This window comes from Meriones unguiculatus, chromosome 1, assembly GCF_030254825.1.
Source record: "Meriones unguiculatus strain TT.TT164.6M chromosome 1, Bangor_MerUng_6.1, whole genome shotgun sequence".
NCBI lineage: Eukaryota > Metazoa > Chordata > Mammalia > Rodentia > Muridae > Meriones > Meriones unguiculatus.
Genome location: NC_083349.1, coordinates 168,884,036 through 168,909,748, shown reverse-complemented (window position 1 = coordinate 168,909,748; position 25,713 = coordinate 168,884,036). Strand labels below are relative to the sequence as shown.

The 25,713-nt window shown below is 48.5% G+C and overlaps 1 protein-coding gene across 1 annotated transcript in view; it reads left to right on the top strand.

The window, feature by feature from the left end:
• The window catches only part of St14 (ST14 transmembrane serine protease matriptase), a 37,046-nt gene that overhangs the window by 3,658 nt on the left and 7,675 nt on the right, over positions 1–25,713 (top strand). The window contains exons 2-11 of the mRNA XM_021644036.2: positions 15,423–15,582; positions 15,875–16,002; positions 16,168–16,238; positions 17,180–17,337; positions 17,531–17,566; positions 17,795–18,035; positions 21,556–21,695; positions 22,325–22,422; positions 24,114–24,223; positions 24,336–24,466. Coding sequence (XP_021499711.1) covers positions 15,423–15,582; positions 15,875–16,002; positions 16,168–16,238; positions 17,180–17,337; positions 17,531–17,566; positions 17,795–18,035; positions 21,556–21,695; positions 22,325–22,422; positions 24,114–24,223; positions 24,336–24,466 — 1,273 coding nt within the window. The remainder of the gene's footprint in view (positions 1–15,422; positions 15,583–15,874; positions 16,003–16,167; positions 16,239–17,179; positions 17,338–17,530; positions 17,567–17,794; positions 18,036–21,555; positions 21,696–22,324; positions 22,423–24,113; positions 24,224–24,335; positions 24,467–25,713) is intronic.

Here is a 25,713-nt window from a genome sequence, read left to right as displayed (position 1 = left end):
AAGGAGAAGCACTCCTGCTTCCTCCCTCCGCCTGGTGTCTGTGGGCAGTGGCCTCAGAGTGAAGCCGTCCTGGAGTTCCCCTGTTGTCTGTCTGTTCTCCCGTGTGTGGTTCTCCTCGGGCTGTTGGCTCTTTTCTCCTCAAGCATGAAGTGTGTTCTTGAAATGGGAGGGAGAACGGGACAGAATCTTAGAGATGTTATCTGGCTCCCCATGGTGACCACAGGGCTGGCTCTTGTGCAGCACTAGCTATTGCTGCTAGTATTTGGGAGCCCACACCATCCTCTCAGAGGTCAGAGCGTCCCTTTGCATTCAAGGGCGATTGCTTCCAGCACCCTCATGGATTCCAGAATCTAAAGTAAGGCAGCATCGCACAGCCATGATTGGATTCATGGTGGGGAGACATTCTGGGAACCTTGTCCTTAGGTGGTCTGGCCAGTGTGTAAACATTGATTGTACGAGCTGACAGGATGGGGGCTGCCACACTCGGGGGCTGTGTGCTATGTGTGTGTATGTATGTGCTATGTACTGTTGTATGGGGTGGTTGTGTCTTGTGGAGTGTGACTGTTCACACACATGTAATCCACACACATCCCGCATGTGCTTCAGGGCACCTCTAAATGACTGGTAGTGTCTGATACAGTGTAAATAATTGTTGTCTCAGAGACAAACAAAGTGTCTGTACCTGGTCCCTACAGATCCAGCTTTTATTTAATTATTTATTAATTATTATTTGTTAGCAGTTGCTTGCTGTGCTGAAGATTAAACCCAGGGTGTTGTGCACGTGAGGCAACTCGTTGCTAACTCCTGCTTTCTGAGCAGTACTCGGGTTCTTGTTGACAGTTTTTCCTCCCCCGCACCCCCCCTTTCCCTGTGTAGCCTTGGCTCTCCTCGAACTTGCTCTGTAGACCAGGCTGGCCTCAAACTCATAGAGATCTGCCTGCCTCTGCCCCCCAGGTGCTGGGATTAAAGGTGAGCACGCCACCATGTCCCAGCCTGTCCACGGTTTTTCTAAAAGCAGGTCTATCCTCTGAGGTGTTCACCTTCCTCTTTCTCGTTCTGCCGGAGCTTAAAGACACATTGGGTTTTCTCCGGAAGTTGTTCTGTGACTGTTTGACTGGTCAGAACCTCAGATTCCCTTGTCTGCCAGACTGTGGCACCTGCTGTTGATGCAGAGGTATAATGCTTATCACGATTGCGATGGAGGAAAGGTAGAGGATTCCTTTCCACCCTTGCCTAAATATGCGCCTTCAGACTGTAGTCTCACTTCCCACAGCACTGACTAGAAGAAACTGAAAGCATAGTTTACGGATGAAAACTCTGAAGCGAAAAAGGCCTTGTGTAAACTGCCCAAAGGCAGTAGGAGGGAGAGCAAGATTTCAGACCTTGATCTGTGCAACTTCAAAGCCCACGAGCTTAACCACAATGCTATTATAAAATCGTCTTCCAAAGACGAGGGTGATTGACGCATAGCCCAGCAAATCCTAGGACACATCATTAGGGCACTGTGAGCACATAAAAAAAGAAGTGGTGATCACCAGGCGCCAGCACCAGGGCACCCAAGTCATCTCCCTCCAAACCTGTCTGCTTTTCCTTTTGATGGGCTCACACAGCTGGGAGACCACAAGCCTAGCGTCAGTGAATTCAGCGAGGCCTCGACAAAAAGTACCTTCGCTTATAACGTACATGATTAAAAAAAATATCATACTGCAATTTTAAACTGAAAAACAATTTACCCAACTCCCGATGACAACTCAGATCAATCCATATCCTTTGCCTTGTTCCACTGCTCACTCGGGGAGTGAATTTTATCTATTGTGTTATGTACAAGCCATTAGTCCAGCAAAGGCATAGCAGCGATCCTGTCTTCTGAGCACTAGAAACCCAGAGTCTTAACGTCTCGGAGGTTTGTGAAGGACTGAGCATCTATGCTAAAGAGGGTCCCTATGAGTGGTGACCTTCGGGCTGCCCCTTGTTTCCTTCTGGGCACTGTACCTTTTCCTCCTTAGTGACAATTCAGATAGGACATTCAGACTTGGGACATTGGCCTCTTGGTTTGTGTAGATGACACGAAGCTGGGAGAGAAAGGCCGATGCCACCGATGGTTTAGTGATGACTCAGAAGGAACTAATGGCCCTCTGTCTGGATTACCGAAACAGAACATGTCCGTCCATCTGGGTCTGGAGGAAAAGTTGCTCACATGACACCATTCTCCCAGATGGAAAGAGAAACCACCTCCCTTCACGGCTCAGGGTAAGGAGCCAGAGCTTTGGGGTGACAGTGATCCTAGCACAGGCCAGGCTTGTCCTTGGTCATGCGGCTGTCCCGAATCTAAAGTGAGAGGTTTTCCCCCTCCCACACCACGTTTATCTAGATGTAGTAAAGATTATTACTGAGGACCATGAGAGAGCTCCGCAGGTAAAAGCGCTTGACAAACAAGCCACATGATCATAGTTTTATCCCCGAAACGCACAGAAGCTACAAGTAGCAGCTCATAACCTGTAATCCTAGGGCTTCTCCTGTGAGATGGGAGGTAGAGATAAAAATTTGCCCGGAAGCTAGAAGGTCAGTTAACCCTTAGTGTATCATATAGCAGAAAACGAGCAAGGTCCTGCTGGCCTAAGGTAGAAGGGGAGAACTGACTCTCAAAGTTGTACTCTAACCTCCACACCTGCACCATGGGACAGGCACACCCCAACACTCATCGAACACCCCCAACATAGATAAATAAATAAATAAATAAATAAATAAATAAATGAAATTATTAAAATGCTAAGAGAGTATACTGTAAGCTCAAAGAAAATATGGTCAACCCAGGTAGTCAGTATTTTTAGTTTACTTTTCGCTAGATTTATTCCATTTATTTTATATGTGGGCATCTCATCAGCATGTATGTGTAGCGTGTGCAGGCTGGATGCCTTTGGAGAGCAGTTGAAGGCATTGGCCCCCTGGAATAGGAATTACAGATGAGATGGTTATGGGCCACCATGTGGGTGCTGGGAATTGAATCCAGGTCCTCTGCAAAAGCAATAGGTGCTCTGAACTGCTGAGCCATCTCTCCAGCCAGTCAGAATTTTTAAATGAGAGAGAGTACTGTAGTAATTTGCTGTCATACAAGTTCTTTCTCCTATCCCTTCCCCCCCCCCCCCACCAAGATCTTACTATGTAGATTTGATTGTCCTGGACCTCACTATGTAGACTGGGCTGGCCTCAAACTCACAGGCAGACCCGCCTGCCTCTACCTCCCAAGTGAGTGCACATTGTCTCAAGGTTTGAATGTGATTGCAAAAGTTGGGGAGGGGTTCGAAGTCAGGCAGTATAGAAAGGAGCAAATTAGAAAGTGAGTTTGTTTTCTGGGATTTGTTCCCCGAGCTACTGATTTAAAACATTTGGAATGATCTTCATTCATATGTATGTGTGTGTGTCACTGTGAATAGAAACACACATGTGTAGGTGTCCTTGGAGGCCGAAGAGGGCATCAGACCCCTTGGAGCCGCCTGGTGTGGGTGCTGGGGCTTTGGGTCCTCTGTCAGAGGGTGGACGCTCTTCAGCGCTGAGCCAGCATCTCTCCAGCCCCCTGTGCCCTGAGGGCTTCATCCTGTAAGTGGTGCTGTAGTTGTGGGTGACCTCCAAAGGCCAAATTTCTTTTTCTTTAAAAAAAGGTTTTAAAGTTTTCTGAGGAGGCACTGTGGCGCATATGGAGGCCATTTACAGGAGTCAGTTCCCTCCTTCTGCTTTGTGGGTACCAGGGATTGAACTCAGGCTGTCAGGCTTGACAGCAAGTGCCTTTATCCACTGAACCGTGTGACAGGCCTTCATTAAATATCGCAGTCTATACTGGACTTGTAGAGCTAAACCGTAGCTCCTCTCCTTCCCTCTCCCATCATGTTGAAAGTCTGGGAGGGGTCTGTCCCACAGAGTTCTCAGAGGACACATCTGATGGGCTCTTAGGGGCAAGAATTAGCCATAGGGGCTGGAGAGATGGCTCAGTGGTTAAGAGCACTGTCTGCTCTTCCAAATGGACCCAGGTTCAATTCCCAGCACCTACATGGCAGCTCACAGCAATGTGTACCACCAACTCCAAGGGATCTGACACCTTCACTCATAAAATAAAATAAGTTATTAAAAAAAAAAGAATTACCCATAATCCTCCATATCTGCTTTGCAGATCTAACCAACCACTGGGTGAAAATATTTTCGGGGAAAAAAAAGTACACCTCTATAGGCTTTTATTGATTTTATTCTCTGAAACATACAACACACCATCAGTTTACATATATTTACATGTAGAGATGGTTTGAGGACATGTAAAAGTTCTGTGTAAATAGTACTTCATTTTATGCAAGTGACTTGACTTGGGGACCTATAGGTTTTGTCGTCCAGTGAAACCTGGAATCAGTCTTCTGTGGATAGGGATGAGTGACTGACCATTCAGATGAATACGACCTCTTTTTCAGTCTATCTTTGTTTTCCTTCGTTAATTACTTACTATTTGAAAGGACATTTTGGTTTGTCACACCAGCCTTTTCTCTTAGTAGCTGTATTATTCTATTCCTTCTTATTTTCCTTTGATTGCTTGGATGAGTTACTTGAAAGTGTTATTGGGTGATTAATGGAAATGGAGTGATCAGGCTGAGGGTTGTGCCTGGCCACTGGCAGCCCATGGCTCAGATCTCTACAGTACTATGCTGTTGAATTTAGATCATGTTCACAGGACTATGAGTAATGATGAGGTTAAGCCAGGTGGCCAGCGGTTGGGGAAACATTCTGTCTGACCGATTGGAGGAATCAAACATGGTTAGCTAGAGAGAGCAAAAACATGCACGAACAATAACTGCAGTGGTGCTGGCGCTGCCCTGAGCCAGAAAAATTAGACTAATACTGATAGTGGTACTAATACTGAAGGGGTCTTCTTGAAGTCGATCACCTTAGAGAGAGGAAGGACTTGTAAAGTCGGTGTCCAGTGAGAGTGAGATTTCCTGGAGAAGCAGCTGGCTCCGCGACCGGAAGAGGGGATGTCCTCTCATTGTCACTATCTAAGGATGGAGCTCCAAGTCCCTCCCACTTACCACTGCCTCCTCCTGAGAGTCTGTCTTGTAATTATGGACTCAGTGGAAAGGCTTTCCCTGTTTACATGGGCAGTTCTTTTACTCCAACCGGTCCTTAGATCCGAAGCTTAATTAGGGGCCTGGGAGCCACAGAGCAGATGTTTCTGAATCTCCAATTTGTGGAGGCTTGAGGGCTTTGTCTGCAGATCCCTGGGACCTCTCTGCACAAATTGTGGGATCCATATAGCTATACGTTATTCCTCAGTCATAGAAAAGAATGTCACTGATAGAAACAACACCTTGAATGATTCTCCAGGAAACGCTGTGTAGTGAAAAGTTAGGAAAAAAAAAAAAGCTGATATTCCCTAAATACTATGTTGTGTATTTAGACACCATTTTCAAATGATCAAGCACTGAAGCTTTAACAGATTAATGTCGGAGGGACTGAGGAATTGGGGGGTGAGGGCAGGAAGAAGGTAGCTGTGATTTAAAAGGACAGTGGGCTGGGCGTAGTGGCGCACTCCTTAATACCAGCAAAGACAGGCAGATCTCTGTGAGTGTGAGGTCAGCCTTGATCTACATAGTGGGTGCCAGGACAGTCATGACCATGTAGAGAGTCTTACCTCCCTCGGACCACGGGAGGGACCTTCATGTTGGAAGTGGCACACGGCCTTGTCCATAGTGCACACAGGAGCCTAACACAATAGTGAAGCACATGGAAAGACACACACGTGCAAGTCTGACAGGAAACCTGGGTAACAGCTGTGGATTATACAGGTGCCATGCTTGGTAAAACTTTTTGAGGTGCTCTGGTAGGAGGGACATGGGCAAAGTCTTCAGAGCATTTCATTATTTCTTACGATTTTGTGGAAATCTAAATGATCTCAACAAAACCTGCAATAATAAAAAACAAACAAACAAACAAACACACTAGTCTGTGAAACTGGAGTGCAGATTTGGTGAAAAGTCGAGAAAATTTCTGTTGTCTAGTTTGCTTTGGAGGGAGGAGGGGGCTGGGTTAGATCACCGAGGTTGTGCTGTTGTCCTTGGCCACTCTGGGCAGGAAGGATGGTGAGGTGGTTGGGCCAGGTTCCAACCTCTAGCCACTGCTTCATCCCACCCTCCCACCCTCCATATCAAAGAGTCTTGGTGCGACTGAGGATGGAGGATATGAGGGAGGGGCGGCAGAAGAGCCCTCTCCGGTTCTGTGGCTCAAGTGAGTGTGTAGGACTGGCCTTGATGGAGTGCCCCATGCCACACCTGGGCCTGCCCTGTCCTGGGCCTGTCAGGTCTGCTCTGGGCAGGTAGATGCATGGTGGGTGGGGGAGTAAAAAATCAAAGGGACACAGAAGGGAGGCCCCTGTCATTAGCAGGAATTAGCTAATTATGTTCTCTAAGGGCTCATTAACCCAGTTTTAAGATGTGGAGACTGAGGCCCAATGAAAAGCATTTGCCCCAAAGGTTTAGGGGGCTCATCCCAGAATCCTGATCTAGGTCACACCCACTCCACCCCACAGAAAACGAAAGAGGTTGATGTCAGGAGGGCCTCCCCACAGGGTGTTCCTTCTCTTCTGGGAAGGAAGGTGTCCTGTGGCTAGGATGTGTGGTTTCAGTCCCCAGGCTGTGCTGGCGGCAACCGTGGGCTTCAGCTTAGTGCGGAGGCACAGTCGAGGCATAGGAGGAGCCTGCTGGTCCCTGGCAGAGAGTCTTGTTTCGGTGTGTGGTGGACAGAGCCAGGTAGGTCCCAGGGACTTTCCCTTGTGATCAAATCAGGTATGGGGACTTTTGGTTTACTTAATCAGTGAGAGCTGCTGGCCTTCTGTTGGTGTTCTCTGTCCTGATGGGCTGTAGTGTATACACGGGCAGGAATTCTGCATGCACTCATTTCCCAGCGTTCGTGTCTCATGGGACAGTTGAAGCCAGTGATAGGGTCAGTGAGCAAAGATGAGGATGTGTGAGGAATTGGTGAAAGGGTTTGAAGAGGCCCTCGCCATGTGGCTAGGCCTGAGGCCGTCTGGGTGAGTGGGGAGTGTGTGTTTCTGACAGCCCCATGGAATTTGGGGATGGTGCCGTGAGAGGGTCCCTATGGCCAGAAGTAAAGCCAACCCACACCACAGGTAACCACCATCCTGGGTGGCCTAAAATAGACTGGCTGGAGCTGGTGAACCAGGCTGCTTCCTTCCCGAGTCATGACAAGTGGGTGAGCCTGACCGTCTGGAAACTGGAAGGGGTAGGTGTCGTTTCTCAAGTGTCAGCTGCCTAAGAGGGACCCAGGCATTTGTTCAAAACCTTTCCAGATCCCAGGCTCTGGCCCTGTGTAACACACCATGGTCTGGAGACTGCGAGAGAGGCCGGGGAATCCGGACGCTGAACAAGCAATGTGTTCATTCTAGATCATTTCTCGCTAGACAAGTCTGGGGAAGGAAGGGCTTCTGCTGTGTTCCCCAGGGACCAGAGGCACCTGCGGGCTGAGAGTCGGGCTCTTTTGATCGATCAGACACTGTGACCGACGGCTGGGTGGAAGGTTTTGAGTGTGCTTCCTCTTCTCTTGTGTTCCGGAGGCCCTCATGGGATGAGAGTCTGTGCTGGGTTCTGGACTGTGATGGTGCTGGTTGCGTGAAGTCTGATATTGGGAGCCTGCCGGTGGCCCGAGTTTATCTGCAGCTGATGGTTTACTGGAGAAAGTGTTCTCGGCAGGGGCCCTCTGGCAGGAGAGCCTTAGAGGATATTGTGGGTTTAGCTTAGATCCCTGCAAAAACCCAGAATGTCCTAGTAAATTTCTTGGTTTCCCAGGGCAGATGAAAGTTAATGTTTTTCCTGTGTTCTGTTAAATGTTTTTTTATTTTTTTTTTAAAGCAACAACCCAAAACCAACGTACCAACTTAAGAACAACCTTGCTAAAAAAAATGTAAACGATCTTTTGAGCTGCTGTAAAAATGGTGCCCAGAGATTGAAGGTGGCCTTACCTTCAGTTTGTAAGTAACACCATATCTCAGTGAGGTGCAATAAACTGATGTGCAATAAAATGAGCTATGCCAGTAAGGAGCAAGTTGACCTCCGGGTTTTTTCTGACTCCACCTCTGTCATCTATCAGAGCTGCCTGGGTCCCCCAGGTTGAGCTCTTCCTGTCTAGACAACAAACACTGGGGTTCCATTTCAGGACTCACTCTCTACTCTGTCATAGAGCTTCTGCTCTGTGGCATTTCTAGGGGCTCTGAGCAGGATGTCCAGAGCTGCCTGGCAGGGTTATGGGTGGACCTTGAGCAGACGGGTGTCTTTAGAATACTGTAGACTGTTTTCTTGACTTGGTGGCCACTGCCACTGTCATCACTATTGTACTTTCATTTCTTGCTTGAAGAGTCACCAGGGAGATTTCGCCGTTCTCAGTGGTGATATCATGGAATTGAAATCTGTCCCACCTGTTTCGGGGATACGCTGAGTCACTGATTATTTAGGTGAAGACTGTCTGACACACATCAGTGACAGCTGGCGGTGTGGCTCATGCAGCCAGCCACCCTTGTCTGTCGTAGCTGCAGGTCTGAGCCACACACCTGTGTCCCCAAAAGATGACATCACCGCTGCCCCTTGACTTTGATCTCCTGCAGCAGAGACAGGTTTGCCCTTATCATGTGACTGCCCTTCACCCTCTCCGAGAGAGTCTGAGTAACCTCTTCAGGTTTCCATGATTACCCCTGTCTTCCCAGCAGGTCACACCCAACTTATGAAAATATGAGTCTGGAGTGAAGGTTTATTTTTCTCCTCCTTTGATTTGGATGGGATCTCTTTTGGATCTTGTATCATGTGATGGAGAATTGATAGGCAGTGAGAGAATTCGCCCAGATCAGACCAGAATAGAAAATGGTAAGTTTACCTTGTACACTGCAGGAAAGCAAGGGATAAGGACAGTAACAGAAGAATAGCCTGCCTTGGACAGCTGGCTGCCCTGGCTGGTGGCTTCAGTTTGAGAGCCATCCTCCACCGGACCTAACACCACCTGCCATGCAGATGAGGGCATTCCTGATTGGGTGATATTTGACTCTGGGGGAAGTCTGAGCAATGCAGGCAACATCTGTAGTGCAGAATGGTGGTTAGCTTGGCTGGTTTAGCCTGGCCAGTTCCCATTTTTTCTTTGGCATTGTGAAGGGTGCCCTCTGGACCAGGCTTACATTCTTTAAATCCTCTGATAGGGACATTCCTTTCCGGTCTCTAAATAGTGATACCCTCTCTATAGTTAGTAGGATAGTACTAAACCTAAAATCACTTACTAGTTGTTTCTCTCCAACACGGACCATGCTCTGCATTAACAGTGGCAAATCCTTGCTTTGATTTGCTGGTTCCAGAGCCAGGGGGTACTGGGAACCTCAGATAGATTGTACCCTTATGATGGGTCTGTATGTGCTGGGACCCAGGAGAGGGAGCCTCTCAATGAGAGGATCTGTTAGGTGATTTGAATAGTATTGTTGCTTCAGCATTTAGCTCTCGGCTGTGTTTGGTTTCCTACATAATGGAATAAGGTGGTTTACATCAGCAATTAGAATATACAAATAAGGTTTTTGTTTGTTGTTTGTTTTTATGAGCCCGGGTCTCGAGGACCAGCGTGCTTAAAATAACAGAAAATGTGATTTCCACAGAGATGGGTCAGTCAGTAAAAGTGCCTGACTTTGGAATCCTCAGCACCCACAGCTGCATGGGAAGGGGATGAGCTGAGCCCGGGAGCTTGGGGGCCGGTGCAGTGACATGTCATGGTGAGCTCCAGATTCGGTGATGTTTGTGTTGAAAAGCAAGGTGAGAGCAACTGAGGAAGACACCCTAGGTCTTCCGGCATTCACATGTTTGAACATACATGTGAACCCACAGGCATACCTGCCAGCACACACATGCACATACACCATCCCACATAACAAAAAAAAGAAAAAAGAAAAATGATTTCCTTCAGGGTTTCTGCTCTATGTACCCCGCCTGTCCCGGGTTTCTGGTCCCTGGGTGCACTCACTCCAGGAAGTGGGAATGGATACTCTGATGTCATCCTTGTAACCTGAGCCCAGGGCTTTCCCCTCTCGTGCCCCCAGGGTCTGTACTGAGTTACACACCTCAAGTCTTATTTTCCTGGAAATCTTCCTCTGCTCTTTTGTCTCAAGTGCCCTGGGGCCATGTTGTGTTTCGGGCTAAACTGGAGCTTGTGGGCAGGAAGAGGCCACCATAGTTACGGGGCTCCTGTTTGTGGTAAGCAAGCGCCCAGCTTCACAGCCCTGCGCTTTGTTTGTACACCTGCAGCTATGTTTACCTCTGAGGGGTGAAACAGTGACGGGCACAGGTGTACTTTCTCTCCTGCTGTCCCTGGCTGGAGAGAGCTCGCGTGTGAGGTTCCACAGGGTGTTAGGGCTCTCTGCAACCATCTCTCTTAGCACCTAGTCCCAGCACTGGGCTCCGGGGAGAAGCACACGCTTGCCTGAAGTTGTGCCTCAGGGGAAGAGCTTGGCTCTTACCCGGTGTTCCAACTTTACTAAGTTTACTATCTTTGAGTCCGTGGTCAGGGCCACTCCCTCTCATTCGACCTCAGTTTCTTCATCAATAAAATGGTGGAGTTATGTAAGATGACCTCTCCGATGCTGGAAAGTGGAGCCAGAAAGCTGTGGTTATAAAAAGGAGCGGGCCAGTTACTGTTTAAACAGTTGTTCCTGTGTTGAGTAGAACCCCAGAACTCTTACTTGCTCCCTCAGTTCTGGAAGGCAACTGTGCAGAGAGGCAGCATTTACATTATGAATCTGCCCCCAAGTACTATGTAACTTTATGGGAGCAGTGTTTGTCCCTGCCTTCTCTGTAGATTAGGGTGACAATGCTGGTTTTGAAAGGGTCCCAAGATTGTTGTAAAGGTCTGGGAAGAAAATAGTGGGACGTTACTTACAAATTTAAGATACCTCTAAACATGACTGTCCTAAATAATACCTCTCATACATGTGCATAGTCTGTTCAGATTGTGTAGCTGAAGCCTTTGTGGCTTTTTCCATTTCTGTGTGTGTTCACGTGGGTAGGTGCACATGCCTGTGTGTGCACATTCCTGAAAAGGGTCTGAGGTCAACATCAGGTCTATTCCTCAGTTTTCCTCCATCTTAAAGATTTGTTTATTTTATTTTATGTGTGAGTGTTTTGTCTGCGTGTATAGATGTGTGCCGTGTGTGTTCAGTGCCTGTGGAAAAGGCTAGAAAGGGGTGTCGGTTTCACCTGAAAGTGGGGTTACGGACGGTTGTGAGCCTCATTATGGGTGCTAGAAACCAAATCTGGTTCCTCTGCAAGAGCACAAGGTGCTCTTAACCACTGAGCCATCTCTATAGTTGGCGTCTACCTTATTTTTTTGAGACAGGTTCTTTCATTGAACCTGGAGCTCACCAATTCTGCTAGACTAGCCTTTCAGCGAGCCCCAGGCCTCCTCCTGCCTGCACCCCAATGCCCCTGGCTTTTGTGTGGGTGCTGGGGATCAGGTGGGGCTCGTCTTGACTACATGGCAAGCACTTTATCCAGTGCCCACACACACGTATGCATGTGCATGCGTGTGTACCATGACATGGTGGTATGTGGAGGTCAAAGGAAAACTTGTAGGAGTCAGTTCTCTCCTTCCGCCACGTGGTGCTATTGTGTGAACTCAGGTCATCAGTCTTGGTGGCAAAGAGCCTTTACCTGCTGAGCCATCTCAATGGCACACAGACAGACAGCATGGCAATCACAGAAGGATAGGCAGGTAGTTTGGTGGAACCAGGTAGTCTGGGAAAAAAGTTATAGCTAATTACATGAACATTTGACAAAGGTGGTACTGAGGAGAAATGATAGCGTGTCAATAAAAGGTGATAGAGTTATTGGAGATCTGTCTGTGAAAATGAAAACAAAGACCCACAGAAACCCTTAGCTATATAGGCCCAAATGTAAAACCTAAAACCATAAAACTTTTTGCTTAGGCAAAAATTCTTAGATTTAAAAAAAATAAAAAAATAAAAAACCTAACACAATCACAAAAGGGAAAAATTAACAGGTTGGTCATCATCAAATTAAGAACCCTATGCTCATCAAAGAACTTGCTAAGAAATGAAAACACAGCCTCAGAGTGAAGAAAGTCTTCGGGAAGTGTATAAAAACACATCTGTAATATATGTAAACAATTCTCAAACCCAATGATAGGATCGTAAGAAAGTCATTAAAAGAATAGGCCAAAAATTTCAAGAAAAACACTTCAATGAAGAAGATGAACAGACGATAATGGAGTACTCGAAAAGTTACTTAGCATTATCAACCATCAGAGAAAAGCCATTTAAAGCCACAGTGAGAAACCACAAGCAGCCACAGGCATCTGTGAAAATTAAAACGACTGGCTACCTAGCTTGCTTTCCAGTGCTATGATGAACACCGGGACCCAAAGCAGTGTTGGGAAGGATGAGGTGTAGTCAGTTGGTGTGCATGTCCCAGTCACGGCCTGTCACCGAAGGACATTGGGACAAGTATTCAAACAAGAGTCAAGGTTTTCCATGGAAGAAAATTGCCTACTAGCTTTCTTCTCGTGGCTAACTCAGCTTGCTTTCTTATACAACCCAAGACTACCTAACCAGAGACAGCACACCCTGGGTGGTGGGCTGGGTCCACTCCCTTCAACCAGCTATCAAGAAATTGCCACACAGACATGCCACAGGCCAATTGGATGGGGGGCATTTTCTCAGTTGAGGTTTCCTCCCAGGTGACTCTACTTTGTGCTCAGTTGACAAAAACTAACCAGCCCATTGGCCACGCCAAGTCCTAGGCAGGATGTGGATGCCTAGAGTTTTTCTGTGTTGCTGATGAGGATGTAACATAACACAATCACTTGCAGACAGTTTGGTGGTTCCTCAATTCAACACTTACCTGTAGTATGGCTGCACCATTCCACAGTTAGATCTTTACCCGACAGAAATTAAAATGTAGTCTAATACAAAGACCCTTACAGGGGTGTTTCTGCCTGCTTAGTGACTCCACTAACACAGTGTGTTGGTCTGAATGAGATGTCCCCCATTTTCTCAGGCAGTTCCAGATGTGGTCCACAGTTGGGAGCACTGTTTTGGGAGGCTGAGGAGGTGTGGCTTTCTGGAGAAAGTATGCCACCCAGATATGGGCTTAAAGTTGTGTGCCATTCCCAACTTGACCTCTCTGCTTCCTGCTTGTGGATGGAGATAGAAATCCTCAACTTGAGGTTCTGGCTGCCATGCCTGCAGGCTGTATCACTTCCCTGCTATGATGGTGATGGACTCTTATACCTCTGGAACCCGAATAAACCCTTCCTTCTACAAGTTGCTTTGGTCATGTTGTTCTATCACAGCACTAGAAAAGTAACTAATACATGTTGAGTTCTAGGAAAAGCAAATGAATCTTTAGTGACAGTAAGTAGTGGTTGCTTGGAGACAAGGCAGGGAATCAGGGAAGAACAGGAGGGAGAGCCTAGAAGGAAGCTTTTAAAGGTAGTGACATGTTCCTTATTTTGATTGTGATGTCGACTTCACAAATATAAATATATGTTCGTATATGCTAGCTTTTCATTTCTGTGACTGGTCTACCTGACGGAAGCCTGCTCCTAAAGATGAGCTTCCACCCACTTTGATAGGCTTCATCTATCAAAGGTTCCATCTGAGGAACAAATCCTGAAAACATAAGCCTGTGGGAGGACACATCCATAACAATGCCCCAAACTAGAAGCTTTAATCAGGCACAATTGATTCTATGTCATGTAGCCTCAGTGAAGCTGTCTTAAACACTCAAAAGGCTTGCAAGAGTGAGCTTAGAATGCTCCTAGAGAAAGCTAAATGATGTGAAACACAGGGAGGGAGAACAAGGCAGAGCCGTCATGCACTCTACAGTTGGTGTGTTCTGAAGTGTCACTGCAGTGTACTGAGCTATTTCTGCTTTCATCTTTATCTTGCTCACCATTCGCGCGTTCTTTGAACTTGGAGATTTATTCATATCGTCAGATTTTTCTTGGACATATCCTTTTGTTACTTTGTTGGCAATGTCTTCTCTGCCAGTTCAGATCTGGATTACAGGTTCCTTCCTCCGTGCGGTGGTTTGAATGAGAATGGACTCTATTGGGTTAATATATTTGAGTACCTGCTCACCAGTGAGTAGAACTGTTTGAAAGAATTACAAGGATTGGGGGGTGTGGTCTTATTGGAAGAAATGTGTCCCTGGAGGTGGGATTTGAGCTTTCAAAAGCCCGTGCCAGGCCCAGTCTCACTCTCTCTAGGACTTCGGGTGAGAATGTAGCTCTCAGCTAATGCTCCAGCACCATTCATACCACCCTGTTCCCTGCCAGGATGGTAAGTCTCTGAAAGTGTAAGCCAGCCTCAATTAAATGCTTTCTTTTACCAGAGTTGCGTTGGTCATGGTGTCTCTTCACAGCAATAGAAAAGTGACTAAGTCACCCTCCTTTCTCTTTCCTTTCCCTCCCTTCCTTTCCCTCTTTCCCTCCCTCTCTTCCTTCCTTCCTTCCTTCCTTCCTTCCTTCCTTCCTTCCTTCCTTCCCTCCTTTCTTCCTTTCTTCCTTCCTTCCTTCCTTCTTTCCTTCCCAGGACCCTATGTCTGTTGGACGAGTACTGTACACTGAGCCCCTAGGCCTAAGTGTTATAGGAGATGGGAATGAGACTAGGAAATGTATACCTCTCGTTCCTGAGCATAGAGGGAAAAGCAAAGTCATTGTATTCACTTGTGCACCCACTGGTGACTCCGAAGTCTCCAGAGGATAGTTCCCATCCAAGGGTCACACACACACACACACACACACACACACACACACACACACACACACACACGGAGAGGGAGAGAGAGAGGCCCTGGTTAGACTAAATAGATAACAAAATGAAAATTCATAAGTCCAAAGAGAGATATGGGGCAGCCACTTATACCAAGGACATTTTGCACAAGTCCCGATCTTCAGCGCTCCGTGTAGACACTCGTGAAGTCTTGCACTGTTTGGCTTTATCTTGAGACAGGTCTCATGTATCTCAGGCTGACTTCGAACTCATTATGTAGCTGGAGCGGGTCTTGAACTCCTAATCCTCTGCCCTCATGTCCCAAATGCTGGACTTGTAGGAATATGCCAGCACCTCTTGCTCTGGGTTTGGTTGAGCAGTTCATGCCATCCAGCCACTGGGGTGTGGACAGAAGCACCTCCATTTCTTCCACTGGGGTAGGTATTTTGTATCTTGGAACAGGTGGAGGCCCTTGGGCACAGAGGCCCTGCATTCCTGGGTGAAACCCCTTCTCTATTGCTCAGTCCTGGCTCCTCCACGCTCACAAGTGACCCTGACCTTGAGCTGGGAAGATTGTTGTAGAGAGCGTTTCTGAGTCCTGGAACATCTTTCTGTCTAGAACATGAATGGAGTAGAGGAGGGTGTGGAGTTCCTGCCTGTGAACAATGCCAAGAAAGTGGAGAAGCGAGGCCCCAGGCGCTGGGTGGTGCTGGTGGTCGTGCTGGTCACCTTCTTCTTGCTCTCACTCATGGCTGGCTTGCTGGTGTGGCACTTCCATTGTGAGTACAGTGGAGTCTGTGGAAGGCGGCAGAATGGTGGTTTCCCCTCTTCTCTCCATGGACAGACCCTATGGTGGACAGGGAGAGAGAATGGGGGCAGGGGTGCGGGGATGGGAGGAGAGGGACTAGTAGGAAGGGATCACTGTACTCAGCCATTTCCGGCCATGGTGGTGAATGACGGAGGCCTGGTCAGACCTGGCCCCTCTTAGCATTTGTCCTCTCAGCTGAGGGCAGCAGGGTGGGACTGGTGGAGCTGTGTCATTGCCCGTGACCACTTCTTGGCCTTTGACAGACCGGAATGTGAGGATCCAAAAGGTCTTCAACGGCCATCTGAGGATCACAAATGAGAACTTTCTGGATGCCTACGAGAACCCGAACTCCACAGAGTTTAAAAGCCTGGCCAACCAGGTGAAGGAAGCGGTGAGTCTACTCCTTTTGCCCTGCCTGCCTCAGCACCCCACCACGTAGAGAGGGCGCGTCTTTGCCTCCAGATCCCTGGGCTGCGGATGGGCTAGGGCATGGGAGTGGCCCGAGGAAGGGGTCATTTTTGTTTGGCCAGCTGTAAACCTTGTCTTTTCCCTTCAGCTGAAGCTGTTGTATGATGGAGTCTCTGTCCTGGGCCCCTACCACAAGAAGTCGATTGTAATTGCCTTCAGGTGGGTACTGGAGGCTGACGTTGTGGCTTTGACTGTGTGGGGAGAGGATCAGCGTGTCTGTCCTTTGTGCAAGTGACTTTGAATGCCTGGTCCTCTGTCTCCAAGGCAGGGAGGGATGGTGGTGGTGCTGCCTGGGGAAGTCCACAAACACCATTTTCACAGGAGCTGCCCTATGTGCTATATTCATAAAGACATTGATTTTTCCAAATTTGGGTTTGAGGGAGTTGGGATGTCCAGGAAGGGCTTCTGTGTGCAAACTTTTTTTTTTCTTTCTAATAGATTTTCTGCCAAAGTACTCATGTGCTTTCATTGTTTTTCTGTAGCACTGGGGGTGAAACCCATCGCCTCACCTCACTTGGGTTGCTACCAACGAGGGTGCTGCCCATGAGCCATACTCCAGCCCCCCTCCCCTCCCCTCCACTCTGTTTTTGAGACATGCTTTCACTGTGTTGCCTACACTGGCCTCAAACTTGTGTACTTGGGTGATCCTCCTGCCTCAGCCTCCTGAGTAGCTAGGGCTGAGGACTGGAGTCTTGGTGCCTGGCTCCCAGGGTACATGTGTGTGGTCCTGAGTGGCTGCCAAGCACTCTGCCACCCAGCTGACAACCCCTGCCTCCTCTTTTGGAAACCCCTTCTCCTCAAGTAACCCAGGCCGGCCTCAAACTTGCAGTCCCTCCTGGCTCAGTGCCTGGGATTTCAGGTGTGTGCTGCCACACCCAGCTCCAAAGAACCTTTATTTAGCTTGTTCAGTTGAAGGTTCTGGAATACAGGGTCGCAGGTGGCATTCTCTTCCCTGTCTCAAATCAGCAACCAGAGCCAGGGGGCTTCTACTGAGATGCAGTGGACTGAAGCCCAGCCCAGGTTTTCTCCTCACTCGTAAACTTGAGTTGGCCCCCGTGGGCTCTGGAGCTCCCCATCTTAGGCTCTCCCTGTCTCCCCAGTGAGGGCAGTGTCATCGCCTACTACTTGTCAGAGTTCAGCATCCCCCCACACCTGGCGGAAGAGGTTGACCGAGCCATGGCTGTAGAGCGAATGGTCACGTTGCCACCCCGAGCACGGGCCCTGAAATCCTTCGTGCTGACCTCCGTGGTGGCCTTCCGTGAGTAAGGGGAGAAGCAGGGTGGGAATGTGTGGGCTGGCCTGGAGAGGAGTGGGGCTGGGAGACCAATGCTCAGAGGCCCAGGTGCCCTGGGGGACTCTGCTTGCTGACCGGCACCGCCCTTTGGGTAGTAAGGAAGCATGGGTAAAGACATGGATTATTTTGGTTAAATGTTTGCCTTCCTGTTCTTCAGCCATTGACCCCAGAATGCTGCAGAGGACTCAGGACAGTAAGTGTCATGTGAACTCCTGGCGGAGAAGGGGTCTTGCCAGATGACCCTTAAGCCATGGGGTCTCCAGAAGTCAGGTGGTGCACCCCTTCTTTTCCGCTTTCCCCTCCAAAACCCCGTTCCTTGTGTCTACTTGGGCTCACAGAGATTTGGGGTGTCTTGGGGGCGGGGCTAGGCCTGGGGTGTGGCCTGCAGGGTCCACACCTTCCTCTGTCTCTTCTCTCACAGACAGCTGCAGCTTTGCCCTGCATGCCCGCGGCGGGGAGGTGATGCGCTTTGCCACCCCTGGCTTCCCTAACAGCCCCTACCCAGCTCGTGCCCGCTGCCACTGGGTCCTGCGTGGCGACGCCGACTCTGTTCTGAGCCTCACCTTCCGCAGCTTTGATGTCGCGCCCTGTGACGAGCACGACAGTGACCTGGTCACAGTATATGATACCCTGAGCCCCATGGAGCCCCATGCTGTGGTACGGTGAGTGTCCTGACAGGGAGGGGAGGTCCTGGCCGAGGGAGCCTGGCTGTTGCTGGGATGAACTATCTGGACGGATTGTGGTGTAGGTTTGGGACGTAATTTGTGACATCTGGCCACAAGCAGGTATGGTACACACCTGCACGAGCTCCAGGGAGTGGGCTAGGAGATCCTTGGCTTTGGCAGTATCAAGGCTGGGGTATACCCAGCAGAGACGAGTGCGCTTCCCTAACTGCCCCGAGAACTCAAGCCTGCTGCCTGAAAGGCAGGTTTATAAGCAAGCAGGTGTAGCCAGGTCTGCGGTTCAGGAGACAGTTACCATTGAAAAGATTTGTTACAGTTCCTCAGACATGGTATAACACAGCTCACTTCAACAAGCAGAGCAACACCGGAAGCTGCAGGTCAGCTGGGAGGCAGGGGAAGTAAGGATGACTGTATTCATTTTAAGCCAACATGGGAGACCAGGCTTCTGACTGGATCATTGGGTCATCTCAACAGGCTCTGGAGCCAGAGTTGTCCCTAGCTGTCTGCTACCAGGCCTCACATGTGACAGCCTGCTGGGGGAGGTGTGAGGGCTCTGGATTGGCAGGCAGGCATCTCTGAAAGGAGTTTGCAGGTGACTCTAACAGTCTCTAGGGAGTGGCTGAAAACAGGAGGGCAAAGCCACAGGTATCAGAGTATCAGAATTATAGAAAATAAAAGAATCATTAATATATCTGTTGGGGGAAAGGAAGGCCTGGCCCAAGATGGGCGCCCCAGAAAGCCTCATATCAGGATGGAGTTCTCACAGCTGTCAAGGGTATTGGGGGATGGTCAGCTTCTCCTTGATGTAGGTCAAAGCCTTCTATCCATCCTGGCCCAAACCAAGACAGAACCATCTTCTGCCTCAGCGGAACAGTCGGGACTAAGCACTTTTCTCATTTTTCTATAAACATCTTTCCTATCTGTTAATGATGTAAAAAAGAAATACCCCCCACCGCGCAAAAAAAAAGCCTAAAGCCAGGCATAGTGGCTTGTACTGAGTCCTAGCATTCAGAAAACTGAGGCAGGAGGATTGTCTAGGCTACTTAGTAAATTCCCAGGAAAGCCTAGGCTAAGAGTGTGAGACACTGTCTGTCTCTCTCACCCATACACACAAACTGATGATGACAGTAATAATAAAGAGAAATTCCAGGAGGGGGAACATCCCAAGTGGACGTGCAGGAGAGTGACCGTGGCTGTCCCCGGAGAAAGGGTTTCTCTGGCTCACGGTTCCAGGTCACAGTCCACCACGGCAGGGAGGTCACAGTGGCAGGAGCTCCAGGGAGCTGGTTACACTGTACCCACAATCAAGAGGCAGAGAAGGATGGGTGCCTGCTATCTCTCTCTCCATTTTATACAGTCCAGGGTCCTCACCAGGGAACGGCATCACCCATCATCCCGCCCCATTTCCACATCCCCTTTGCATATCCAGAGGTCAAAGGTTCATTCGTTTCCTGGGCGACTCTAGACTTGCTCGGAGTTGATAGCTGTATGCATCACAGTGCCTCCTCTCTAGAACGCTGGCTTCAGCCTGACTGTGTGTCTGGGTGTGTGCATGCATCGTTTTGGAAGGCATGATACTGTATTTGGTTGTTTTGTTGTTATTTGTTTTGTTTTTGGCTACACAGGGGCTCTGTGTAGCCAAAGCTGGCCTCAAACTCACAGAGATCTGTCTGCCTCTGCTTCCTGAGCTGGGATTAAAGATGTGTGCCACCTTTTGTCACATAGCATCTTAGGCAAACTTCTTAACCTCTCTGAGCTTCGGTGTTGTTAACTGTGACGAATGGTTCTAGTGCCCGCTGTACATTGTCTTGACGATTTTGAACCAATAACTATCAAAGCATTGGCTGTAGCTATAGCTAAGTTGTTGAGTGTGTGCGCATGTGGGGCTGAATTCACCCCCAGATCTAAAAGAAACAAACACAAACCAGCCACTGAGAACTGTGTCTGTCAAGCTATTTTTTTTTTTAAAGATTTACTTTTATCATTATTTCTTATCTATAGATAGGATGTGTGAGTGAATGCCATGAGTGTGCAGAGGGCAGAAGAAGGTGCCAGATGTGCTGGAGCTGGGGTTATGGCCAATTTTGAGCTGATCAACATGGGTGCTGGGAGCGGAACTCAAGTCCTCTGAGAGAGCAGCAAGTGCCCTTAACCACTGAGCCATCTCTCCAATCCCATCTGGTGTGTCCTTAATAAGAAAGTATTAAGGAAAGGTTTAGGCTGGTCATGATGGAGCATGCCTGTATGTAATCCCAGCACTCAGGGAGGCAGAGGCAGGAGGGTCTTTGTCAGTTCAGGCCAGCCTGGTCTACAAAGCTAGTCCAGGGATACAGAGAGACTCTGTCTTGAAAAACCAAAAGAGAGAGATAGAGAAAGAGAGCGAGTGAGAGGACTTAGCCAGGCACGCCTCTTTAATTGCAGCACTCATAAGGCAGAGCAGGGCAGATATCTTAGGTCCATAGCGAAATACATAATGAGACCTTTCCTCCAAGACAAACAAGCAAGCAAACAGAATAATCTTCAGCTTTCTTTCTGTCAGCAGTGCTCAGGTGAGCAAGCTGGGTGTGCGGGAATCCAGCATAGTGTGCTCTCTTCCGAGGGTGTGCGCCCCCTCTAGGCTGGATAAAGCATCCAGACTGGACCTAAGGCCAAGCTAGTTTATGTCACATGCAGGATTTGTGTGCAGTGTAGTGGCCATAGATGCCCTGGGGTAAACCTACCCACCCTGGTGCTAACCCACTGAACTTTGCCTAAAGCTTTTATCTGTTGCCAAGGAGACAACTGAACAGCATTGGGGGCTGGTGCTCTAAGGGCCCCAAACTCTTATGGGGTGGCTGGGGGGAATTCCACATGCAAGTTCTTTGAGGTTTCCTTCACTGACCTATTTTGCGAGTAGTCCAAAAACTCCATGGATCCCCAGGCTAGTCCATAGCTCAGGGAGCCTCCCAGGCTGAAAACGATACTTTGGAAAGGACCACAAATTCTAACATGCTGCTGGTGGATCTCACTGTGCTGCTTACAAGAAGGCACAGGATGCTCCAGCCGCACTGTAGCCACTAAAATAAGTAATGCTGATTAAATTTATACCTGATAAATAATTTAGAACAATAAAATAAAAAAGAATCAAATTTTAGCTTGGCATGGCAGTGCATGCCTGTAACTCCCAGCACTCGGGAGAAGAGACCGAGGCAGAAAGATGGGAATTTGACCCTAGCCCAGACACTACACAGAGAGACCTGTTCGCCAAAACAGTCTTACTTTGTAGCACAGGCTAGCCTTGAACTCAAAATCCTCATACCTCAGCTCCCGTTGCTAGGGTTTCAGGTGTGTAGCATCATGCCTTGTTTTTCTGACAGCTTTTTTGACCCTGCCCTTGGTCTTCTGTGTTCAGGTCCAGGGTTAGGAATGGGGTTCTCTGGCCTCTCTGTTTGTTAGCTAAGTTGTATGTGAAAGGTCTGAGTTTTGTCCCTGTCATTAATTCTGTCCCTCTGCCTTGCAGGCTCTGTGGCACCTACCCTCCCTCCTACAACCTGACTTTCCTCTCCTCCCAGAACGTCTTCCTTGTCACACTGATAACCAACACTGACCGGCGACATCCTGGCTTTGAGGCCACTTTCTTCCAGCTACCCAAGATGAGCAGTAAGAATGGGCAGGGCCAATGATGGGCATGCAGACAGGGTGCAGGCCTTTCCTGAACCCCAGAGGTTGACAGACTGGCCCCTCTGTGGACAGGTTAGAAGCGAAGAGCAAAGGACACCCAGGCCATAGACCACTCTTTTTATTTTTAGAGTGGGGTCTCAGTGTGTACTCCGGCAATCTTGGAACTATGTAGAACAGGCTGCCTCAACTCACAGAGAACCTCTGCCCCCTGAATTCTGGGGTTAAAGGATGCACCAGCATGCCTAACTAAGGGACCACTTTTTAGAAAAGAATTTAGCTTTGCTTTATTCTGTTCAGAAACATGAGAGCAGGTGAAGAGATCTATGAGCTCACAGTGGAGAGAAGTACCAAAGAATTCTTTTCCACACGTCTCTGGGTGGGCTTGAACCACCAACCTTTCGGTTAACAGCTGAACGCGCTGACTGATTATGCCACCTCTAAGGGACCACTTTTAAGAGCAGTTGGCTTTCAGCGCCTTGTCAAAGTGTAGTGTCCTGTTTAGACAGCTGGTGCGAAGCTTGATCTCTCCCCAGACTGCACAGCTCTTCCCATGCCCTCTGGCTAAGGAGGTCCTTAAATTCCCCACTTTCTTCTGCCTTTCCTCTCAGGCTGCGGCGGTTTTTTGAGTCAAGCTCAAGGGACATTTAGCAGCCCCTACTATCCCGGCCACTATCCACCGAACATCAACTGCACGTGGAATATCAAGGTAGGGGTCGGGGGTGGGGAGGAGACAGCATAACAGGACAGTACTTGAGGAAGAGCAGGAGGGGGAAGATGGCTTTTATAACCTAAAGAGCCACGTTAATGGATCCACAAGACTAGAGTCTTTGCTGCAGGACTAGCCACATCCAGACTTATGACCCAGCTCTTTGATTGGCAACTGACTGAGAGAACATTGGCCCCTCATTCTTCTCCGTGTGTCAGCTTGCTTCTGGGTAGAGTGAGGGTGAGTGTCTGTATCCAAGAGGTGTTGTCAGGATGACCTCACAGAACGAGTGAAATAGAGCGAGCCCTTGCACAGCGGTAGGATAAGAGAGTGTGTGTAGGTGTCTCTTCCATCATCCAGTTGGTCTTTCTTTAAAGATGTTCAGACACCATTCTAGGCTTTTAAAGTAATAGAATACAAATTCCCACTCATGCATTCATGGTTTTCATTCCCAAGTTTCAATTAGCTGTCAACCACAATCTGAAAAATGTTAGATGGAAAATTCTGGAAATGAATAATTCGCACGTTTTAAATTGCTCATTGTTCTGAGGAACGTGATGAGATCCTTCACAGCCCTGCTCCATCTGCATGAGCGGGAGTAATTGCTTTGTCCAGTGTGTCCATGCTGTATGCACTACTTGACTGCTAGTTACTTAGTAACAGTCTTGGTGTCACACTGGCCATTGTGAATCACAGTGCTTGCATTCAAAGAACTCTTATTTACTTAATAACGGCCTCCCAATATTAGCTCAAATATTACCCCAAAGAAAAGATAGAAAGTATTTTTTTGACTTCATGATAATAGTGAAAAAAACAAACAAAAGCCAAAAAACCAAACCCATTATGTTGAGGTTGCTAAGACCCGTGGTCCATTGTGTTAGTAAAATAAGCCAGGCATAAGAAGGACAGGGTCACATGACCTCACTCATATATGGAATCCCCAAAGGAGCCCCAAAGGAGCCCCAAAGAAATCGAGGGAATGGTAGTTTCCAGAGAGGTTGAAGAGAGGAAGGAGAGGGGGGAGGGAAGCTGAGTGGTGGTGACATAGGGGTGTGGGGAAGGGATGATGCCCAGTTAGACAGGAGCCAGGGCTCTGCTGTGTATTGGAGAGGGACTGGCTAGAGGCACCAGGAATGACTACAGGTTTCAACAAGCTGGAGGAAAGTCTTTACCATTTAAAAAATCATAAATGTTGGGGCTGGAGAGACGGCTCAGAGGTTAAGAGCACTGGCTGCTCTTCCAAAGGTCCTGAGTTCAATTCCCAGCAACCACATGGTGGCTCACAACCATCTATAATAAGATCTGGTGCCCGATTCTGGCATGCAGGTGTATATGCTGACAGGACATTGTATACATAATAAATAAATATAAAAAAGAAACATTAAAAAAATTCAAAAAAATCATAAATGTTCAAGGAGATGCACTTTAAGGACTTCTCTAAGGATTATGTAGTAATAATAGATAGCATTTTTATGTTTTGTGTGTCAGTTCAAATGAAATTTACAACCTAAACAAGCAGAGCCCGTTATCATCATGCATGTATGTATGTACGTACGTATGTAAGAGGAAAGGTCGGAGTGTGAATGGGATTCATTCGCCACCGTGTTCCAACCTGTTTGCGCTCCCGTGGACAGCCTTGGGTTAAGAAGCGGCAAAACAAGCCAGGGCCCCCAAAGTTTCTCTCTGTCCAGGTGCCCAGCAACCGGAATGTGAAGGTGCGCTTCAAACTCTTCTATCTGGTGGACCCCAACGTACCACTGGGCACCTGCCCCAAGGACTATGTGGAGATCAACGGGGAGAGGTGAGCCCCTGGGGTGCAGTCACCATCCTGGAGGTTGGGAGGGCAGGTCCCAGGTACCCCCAGGCGTCTGGTTACCAGCCGACTCTCCCTCAGCCTCACTCTTGCCGTCTAGGTACTGTGGTGAGAGGTCCCAGTTTGTTGTCAGCAGCAACAGCAGCCAGATGACAGTCCGCTTCCACTCTGACCAGTCCTACACAGACACCGGCTTCCTAGCTGAGTACCTCTCCTATGACTCCAGTGACCGTGAGTGAATGTGGTTGGGGCTGTCTGGAGGGACGGGGACAGGAAGTGCTCCCGGTCCTTCACTGCGCTTCCTCTGAGAGAGCAGTGTCAGATGCTTCTCCCTGCAACAGCTTTAGAGGGAAACAAGTCTGACTATTTAAAAAGGCTGGGTTAGGGGTGTTGCTCTGTGTTAAGAGCTTGCCTAAGCACCTGCGGGGCTCTGGGTTCGATCCCTAGCACAAGAGCAACAGGAGAGCAAGAGCAAACGCGGGTACCTCCTGTGCTTCCCAGGCTTGCTTCCCATAGTGAGGCTCAGGAGCCCTGGAACCCTCCTTCCCAACTTCCTGGGGCCATACCGCTTTGGTTCAGCATCGCAGTGACTTTGGTAATCTGTGCTTCTCTTGAGAACCTATTAGCACTTTTAGGATTAATTTATAGTTTTGAAGCATTAGAAAGCACTATTAGCTATGTCAACAGCAATTCATTAGCTTACATAATGCGGGTTGAGCGTCCCTCAGCTAATATACTTGGGACTGGAAGTGTAATGGATTTCAGATCTTAAAACTTGCAGATACACAGTGACATCTCTTGGGAATGAGACCCCAGTCAAGACTTGGTATTTGGGGCTGAGGAGAGAGCTCAGATGGTAGGGTGCTTGCTGTGTTCAGATCCCCGACACCCACATAAAACCCATGGCTCAGAGCTGGGGAGGCAGACCCGGGGGCCTGCTGGCCACCCAGGAGAGCTGAGTTAATGTGCTCTAGGTTCAAGGACAAGGCCTGACTGAAAAAAAGAAAAGGTGGAGCGTTATTGAGGAAAACACCTGCCATTGACTTCCGGCCTTTGTGTACACAAACACCACACACACACACACACACACACACACACACACACATACACTAAAATGAAGCTTCCCCTGACCCCCATGTGCCTCATTATAGCAGCATATCAGAACACCTGTCATTTGACTAGTCACATGATGCCAGGCTTTCCACGTGTGGCATCATGTCAGCTCTGAAAAAGCCTCAGATTCTGCAACATTCTGGGCTTTGGTGTTTTGCTTGAGCGATGGTTGACCTGTAACTTTTAATTTCAACCCTGTATCATGGAGTAACCCTCTGGAAGGCATCTTGAGTACTGAAAGTCGCATTTAATTTAAATGTAACCGCAGGGCCTGGGGAGGCTGTAGGGACCTCCAAGTCAACCCAAGACCAAGTTCTCAGCATGAAGGAGATTTATTTGCCCCAGAGGGACAAAGGGCAGGGAAT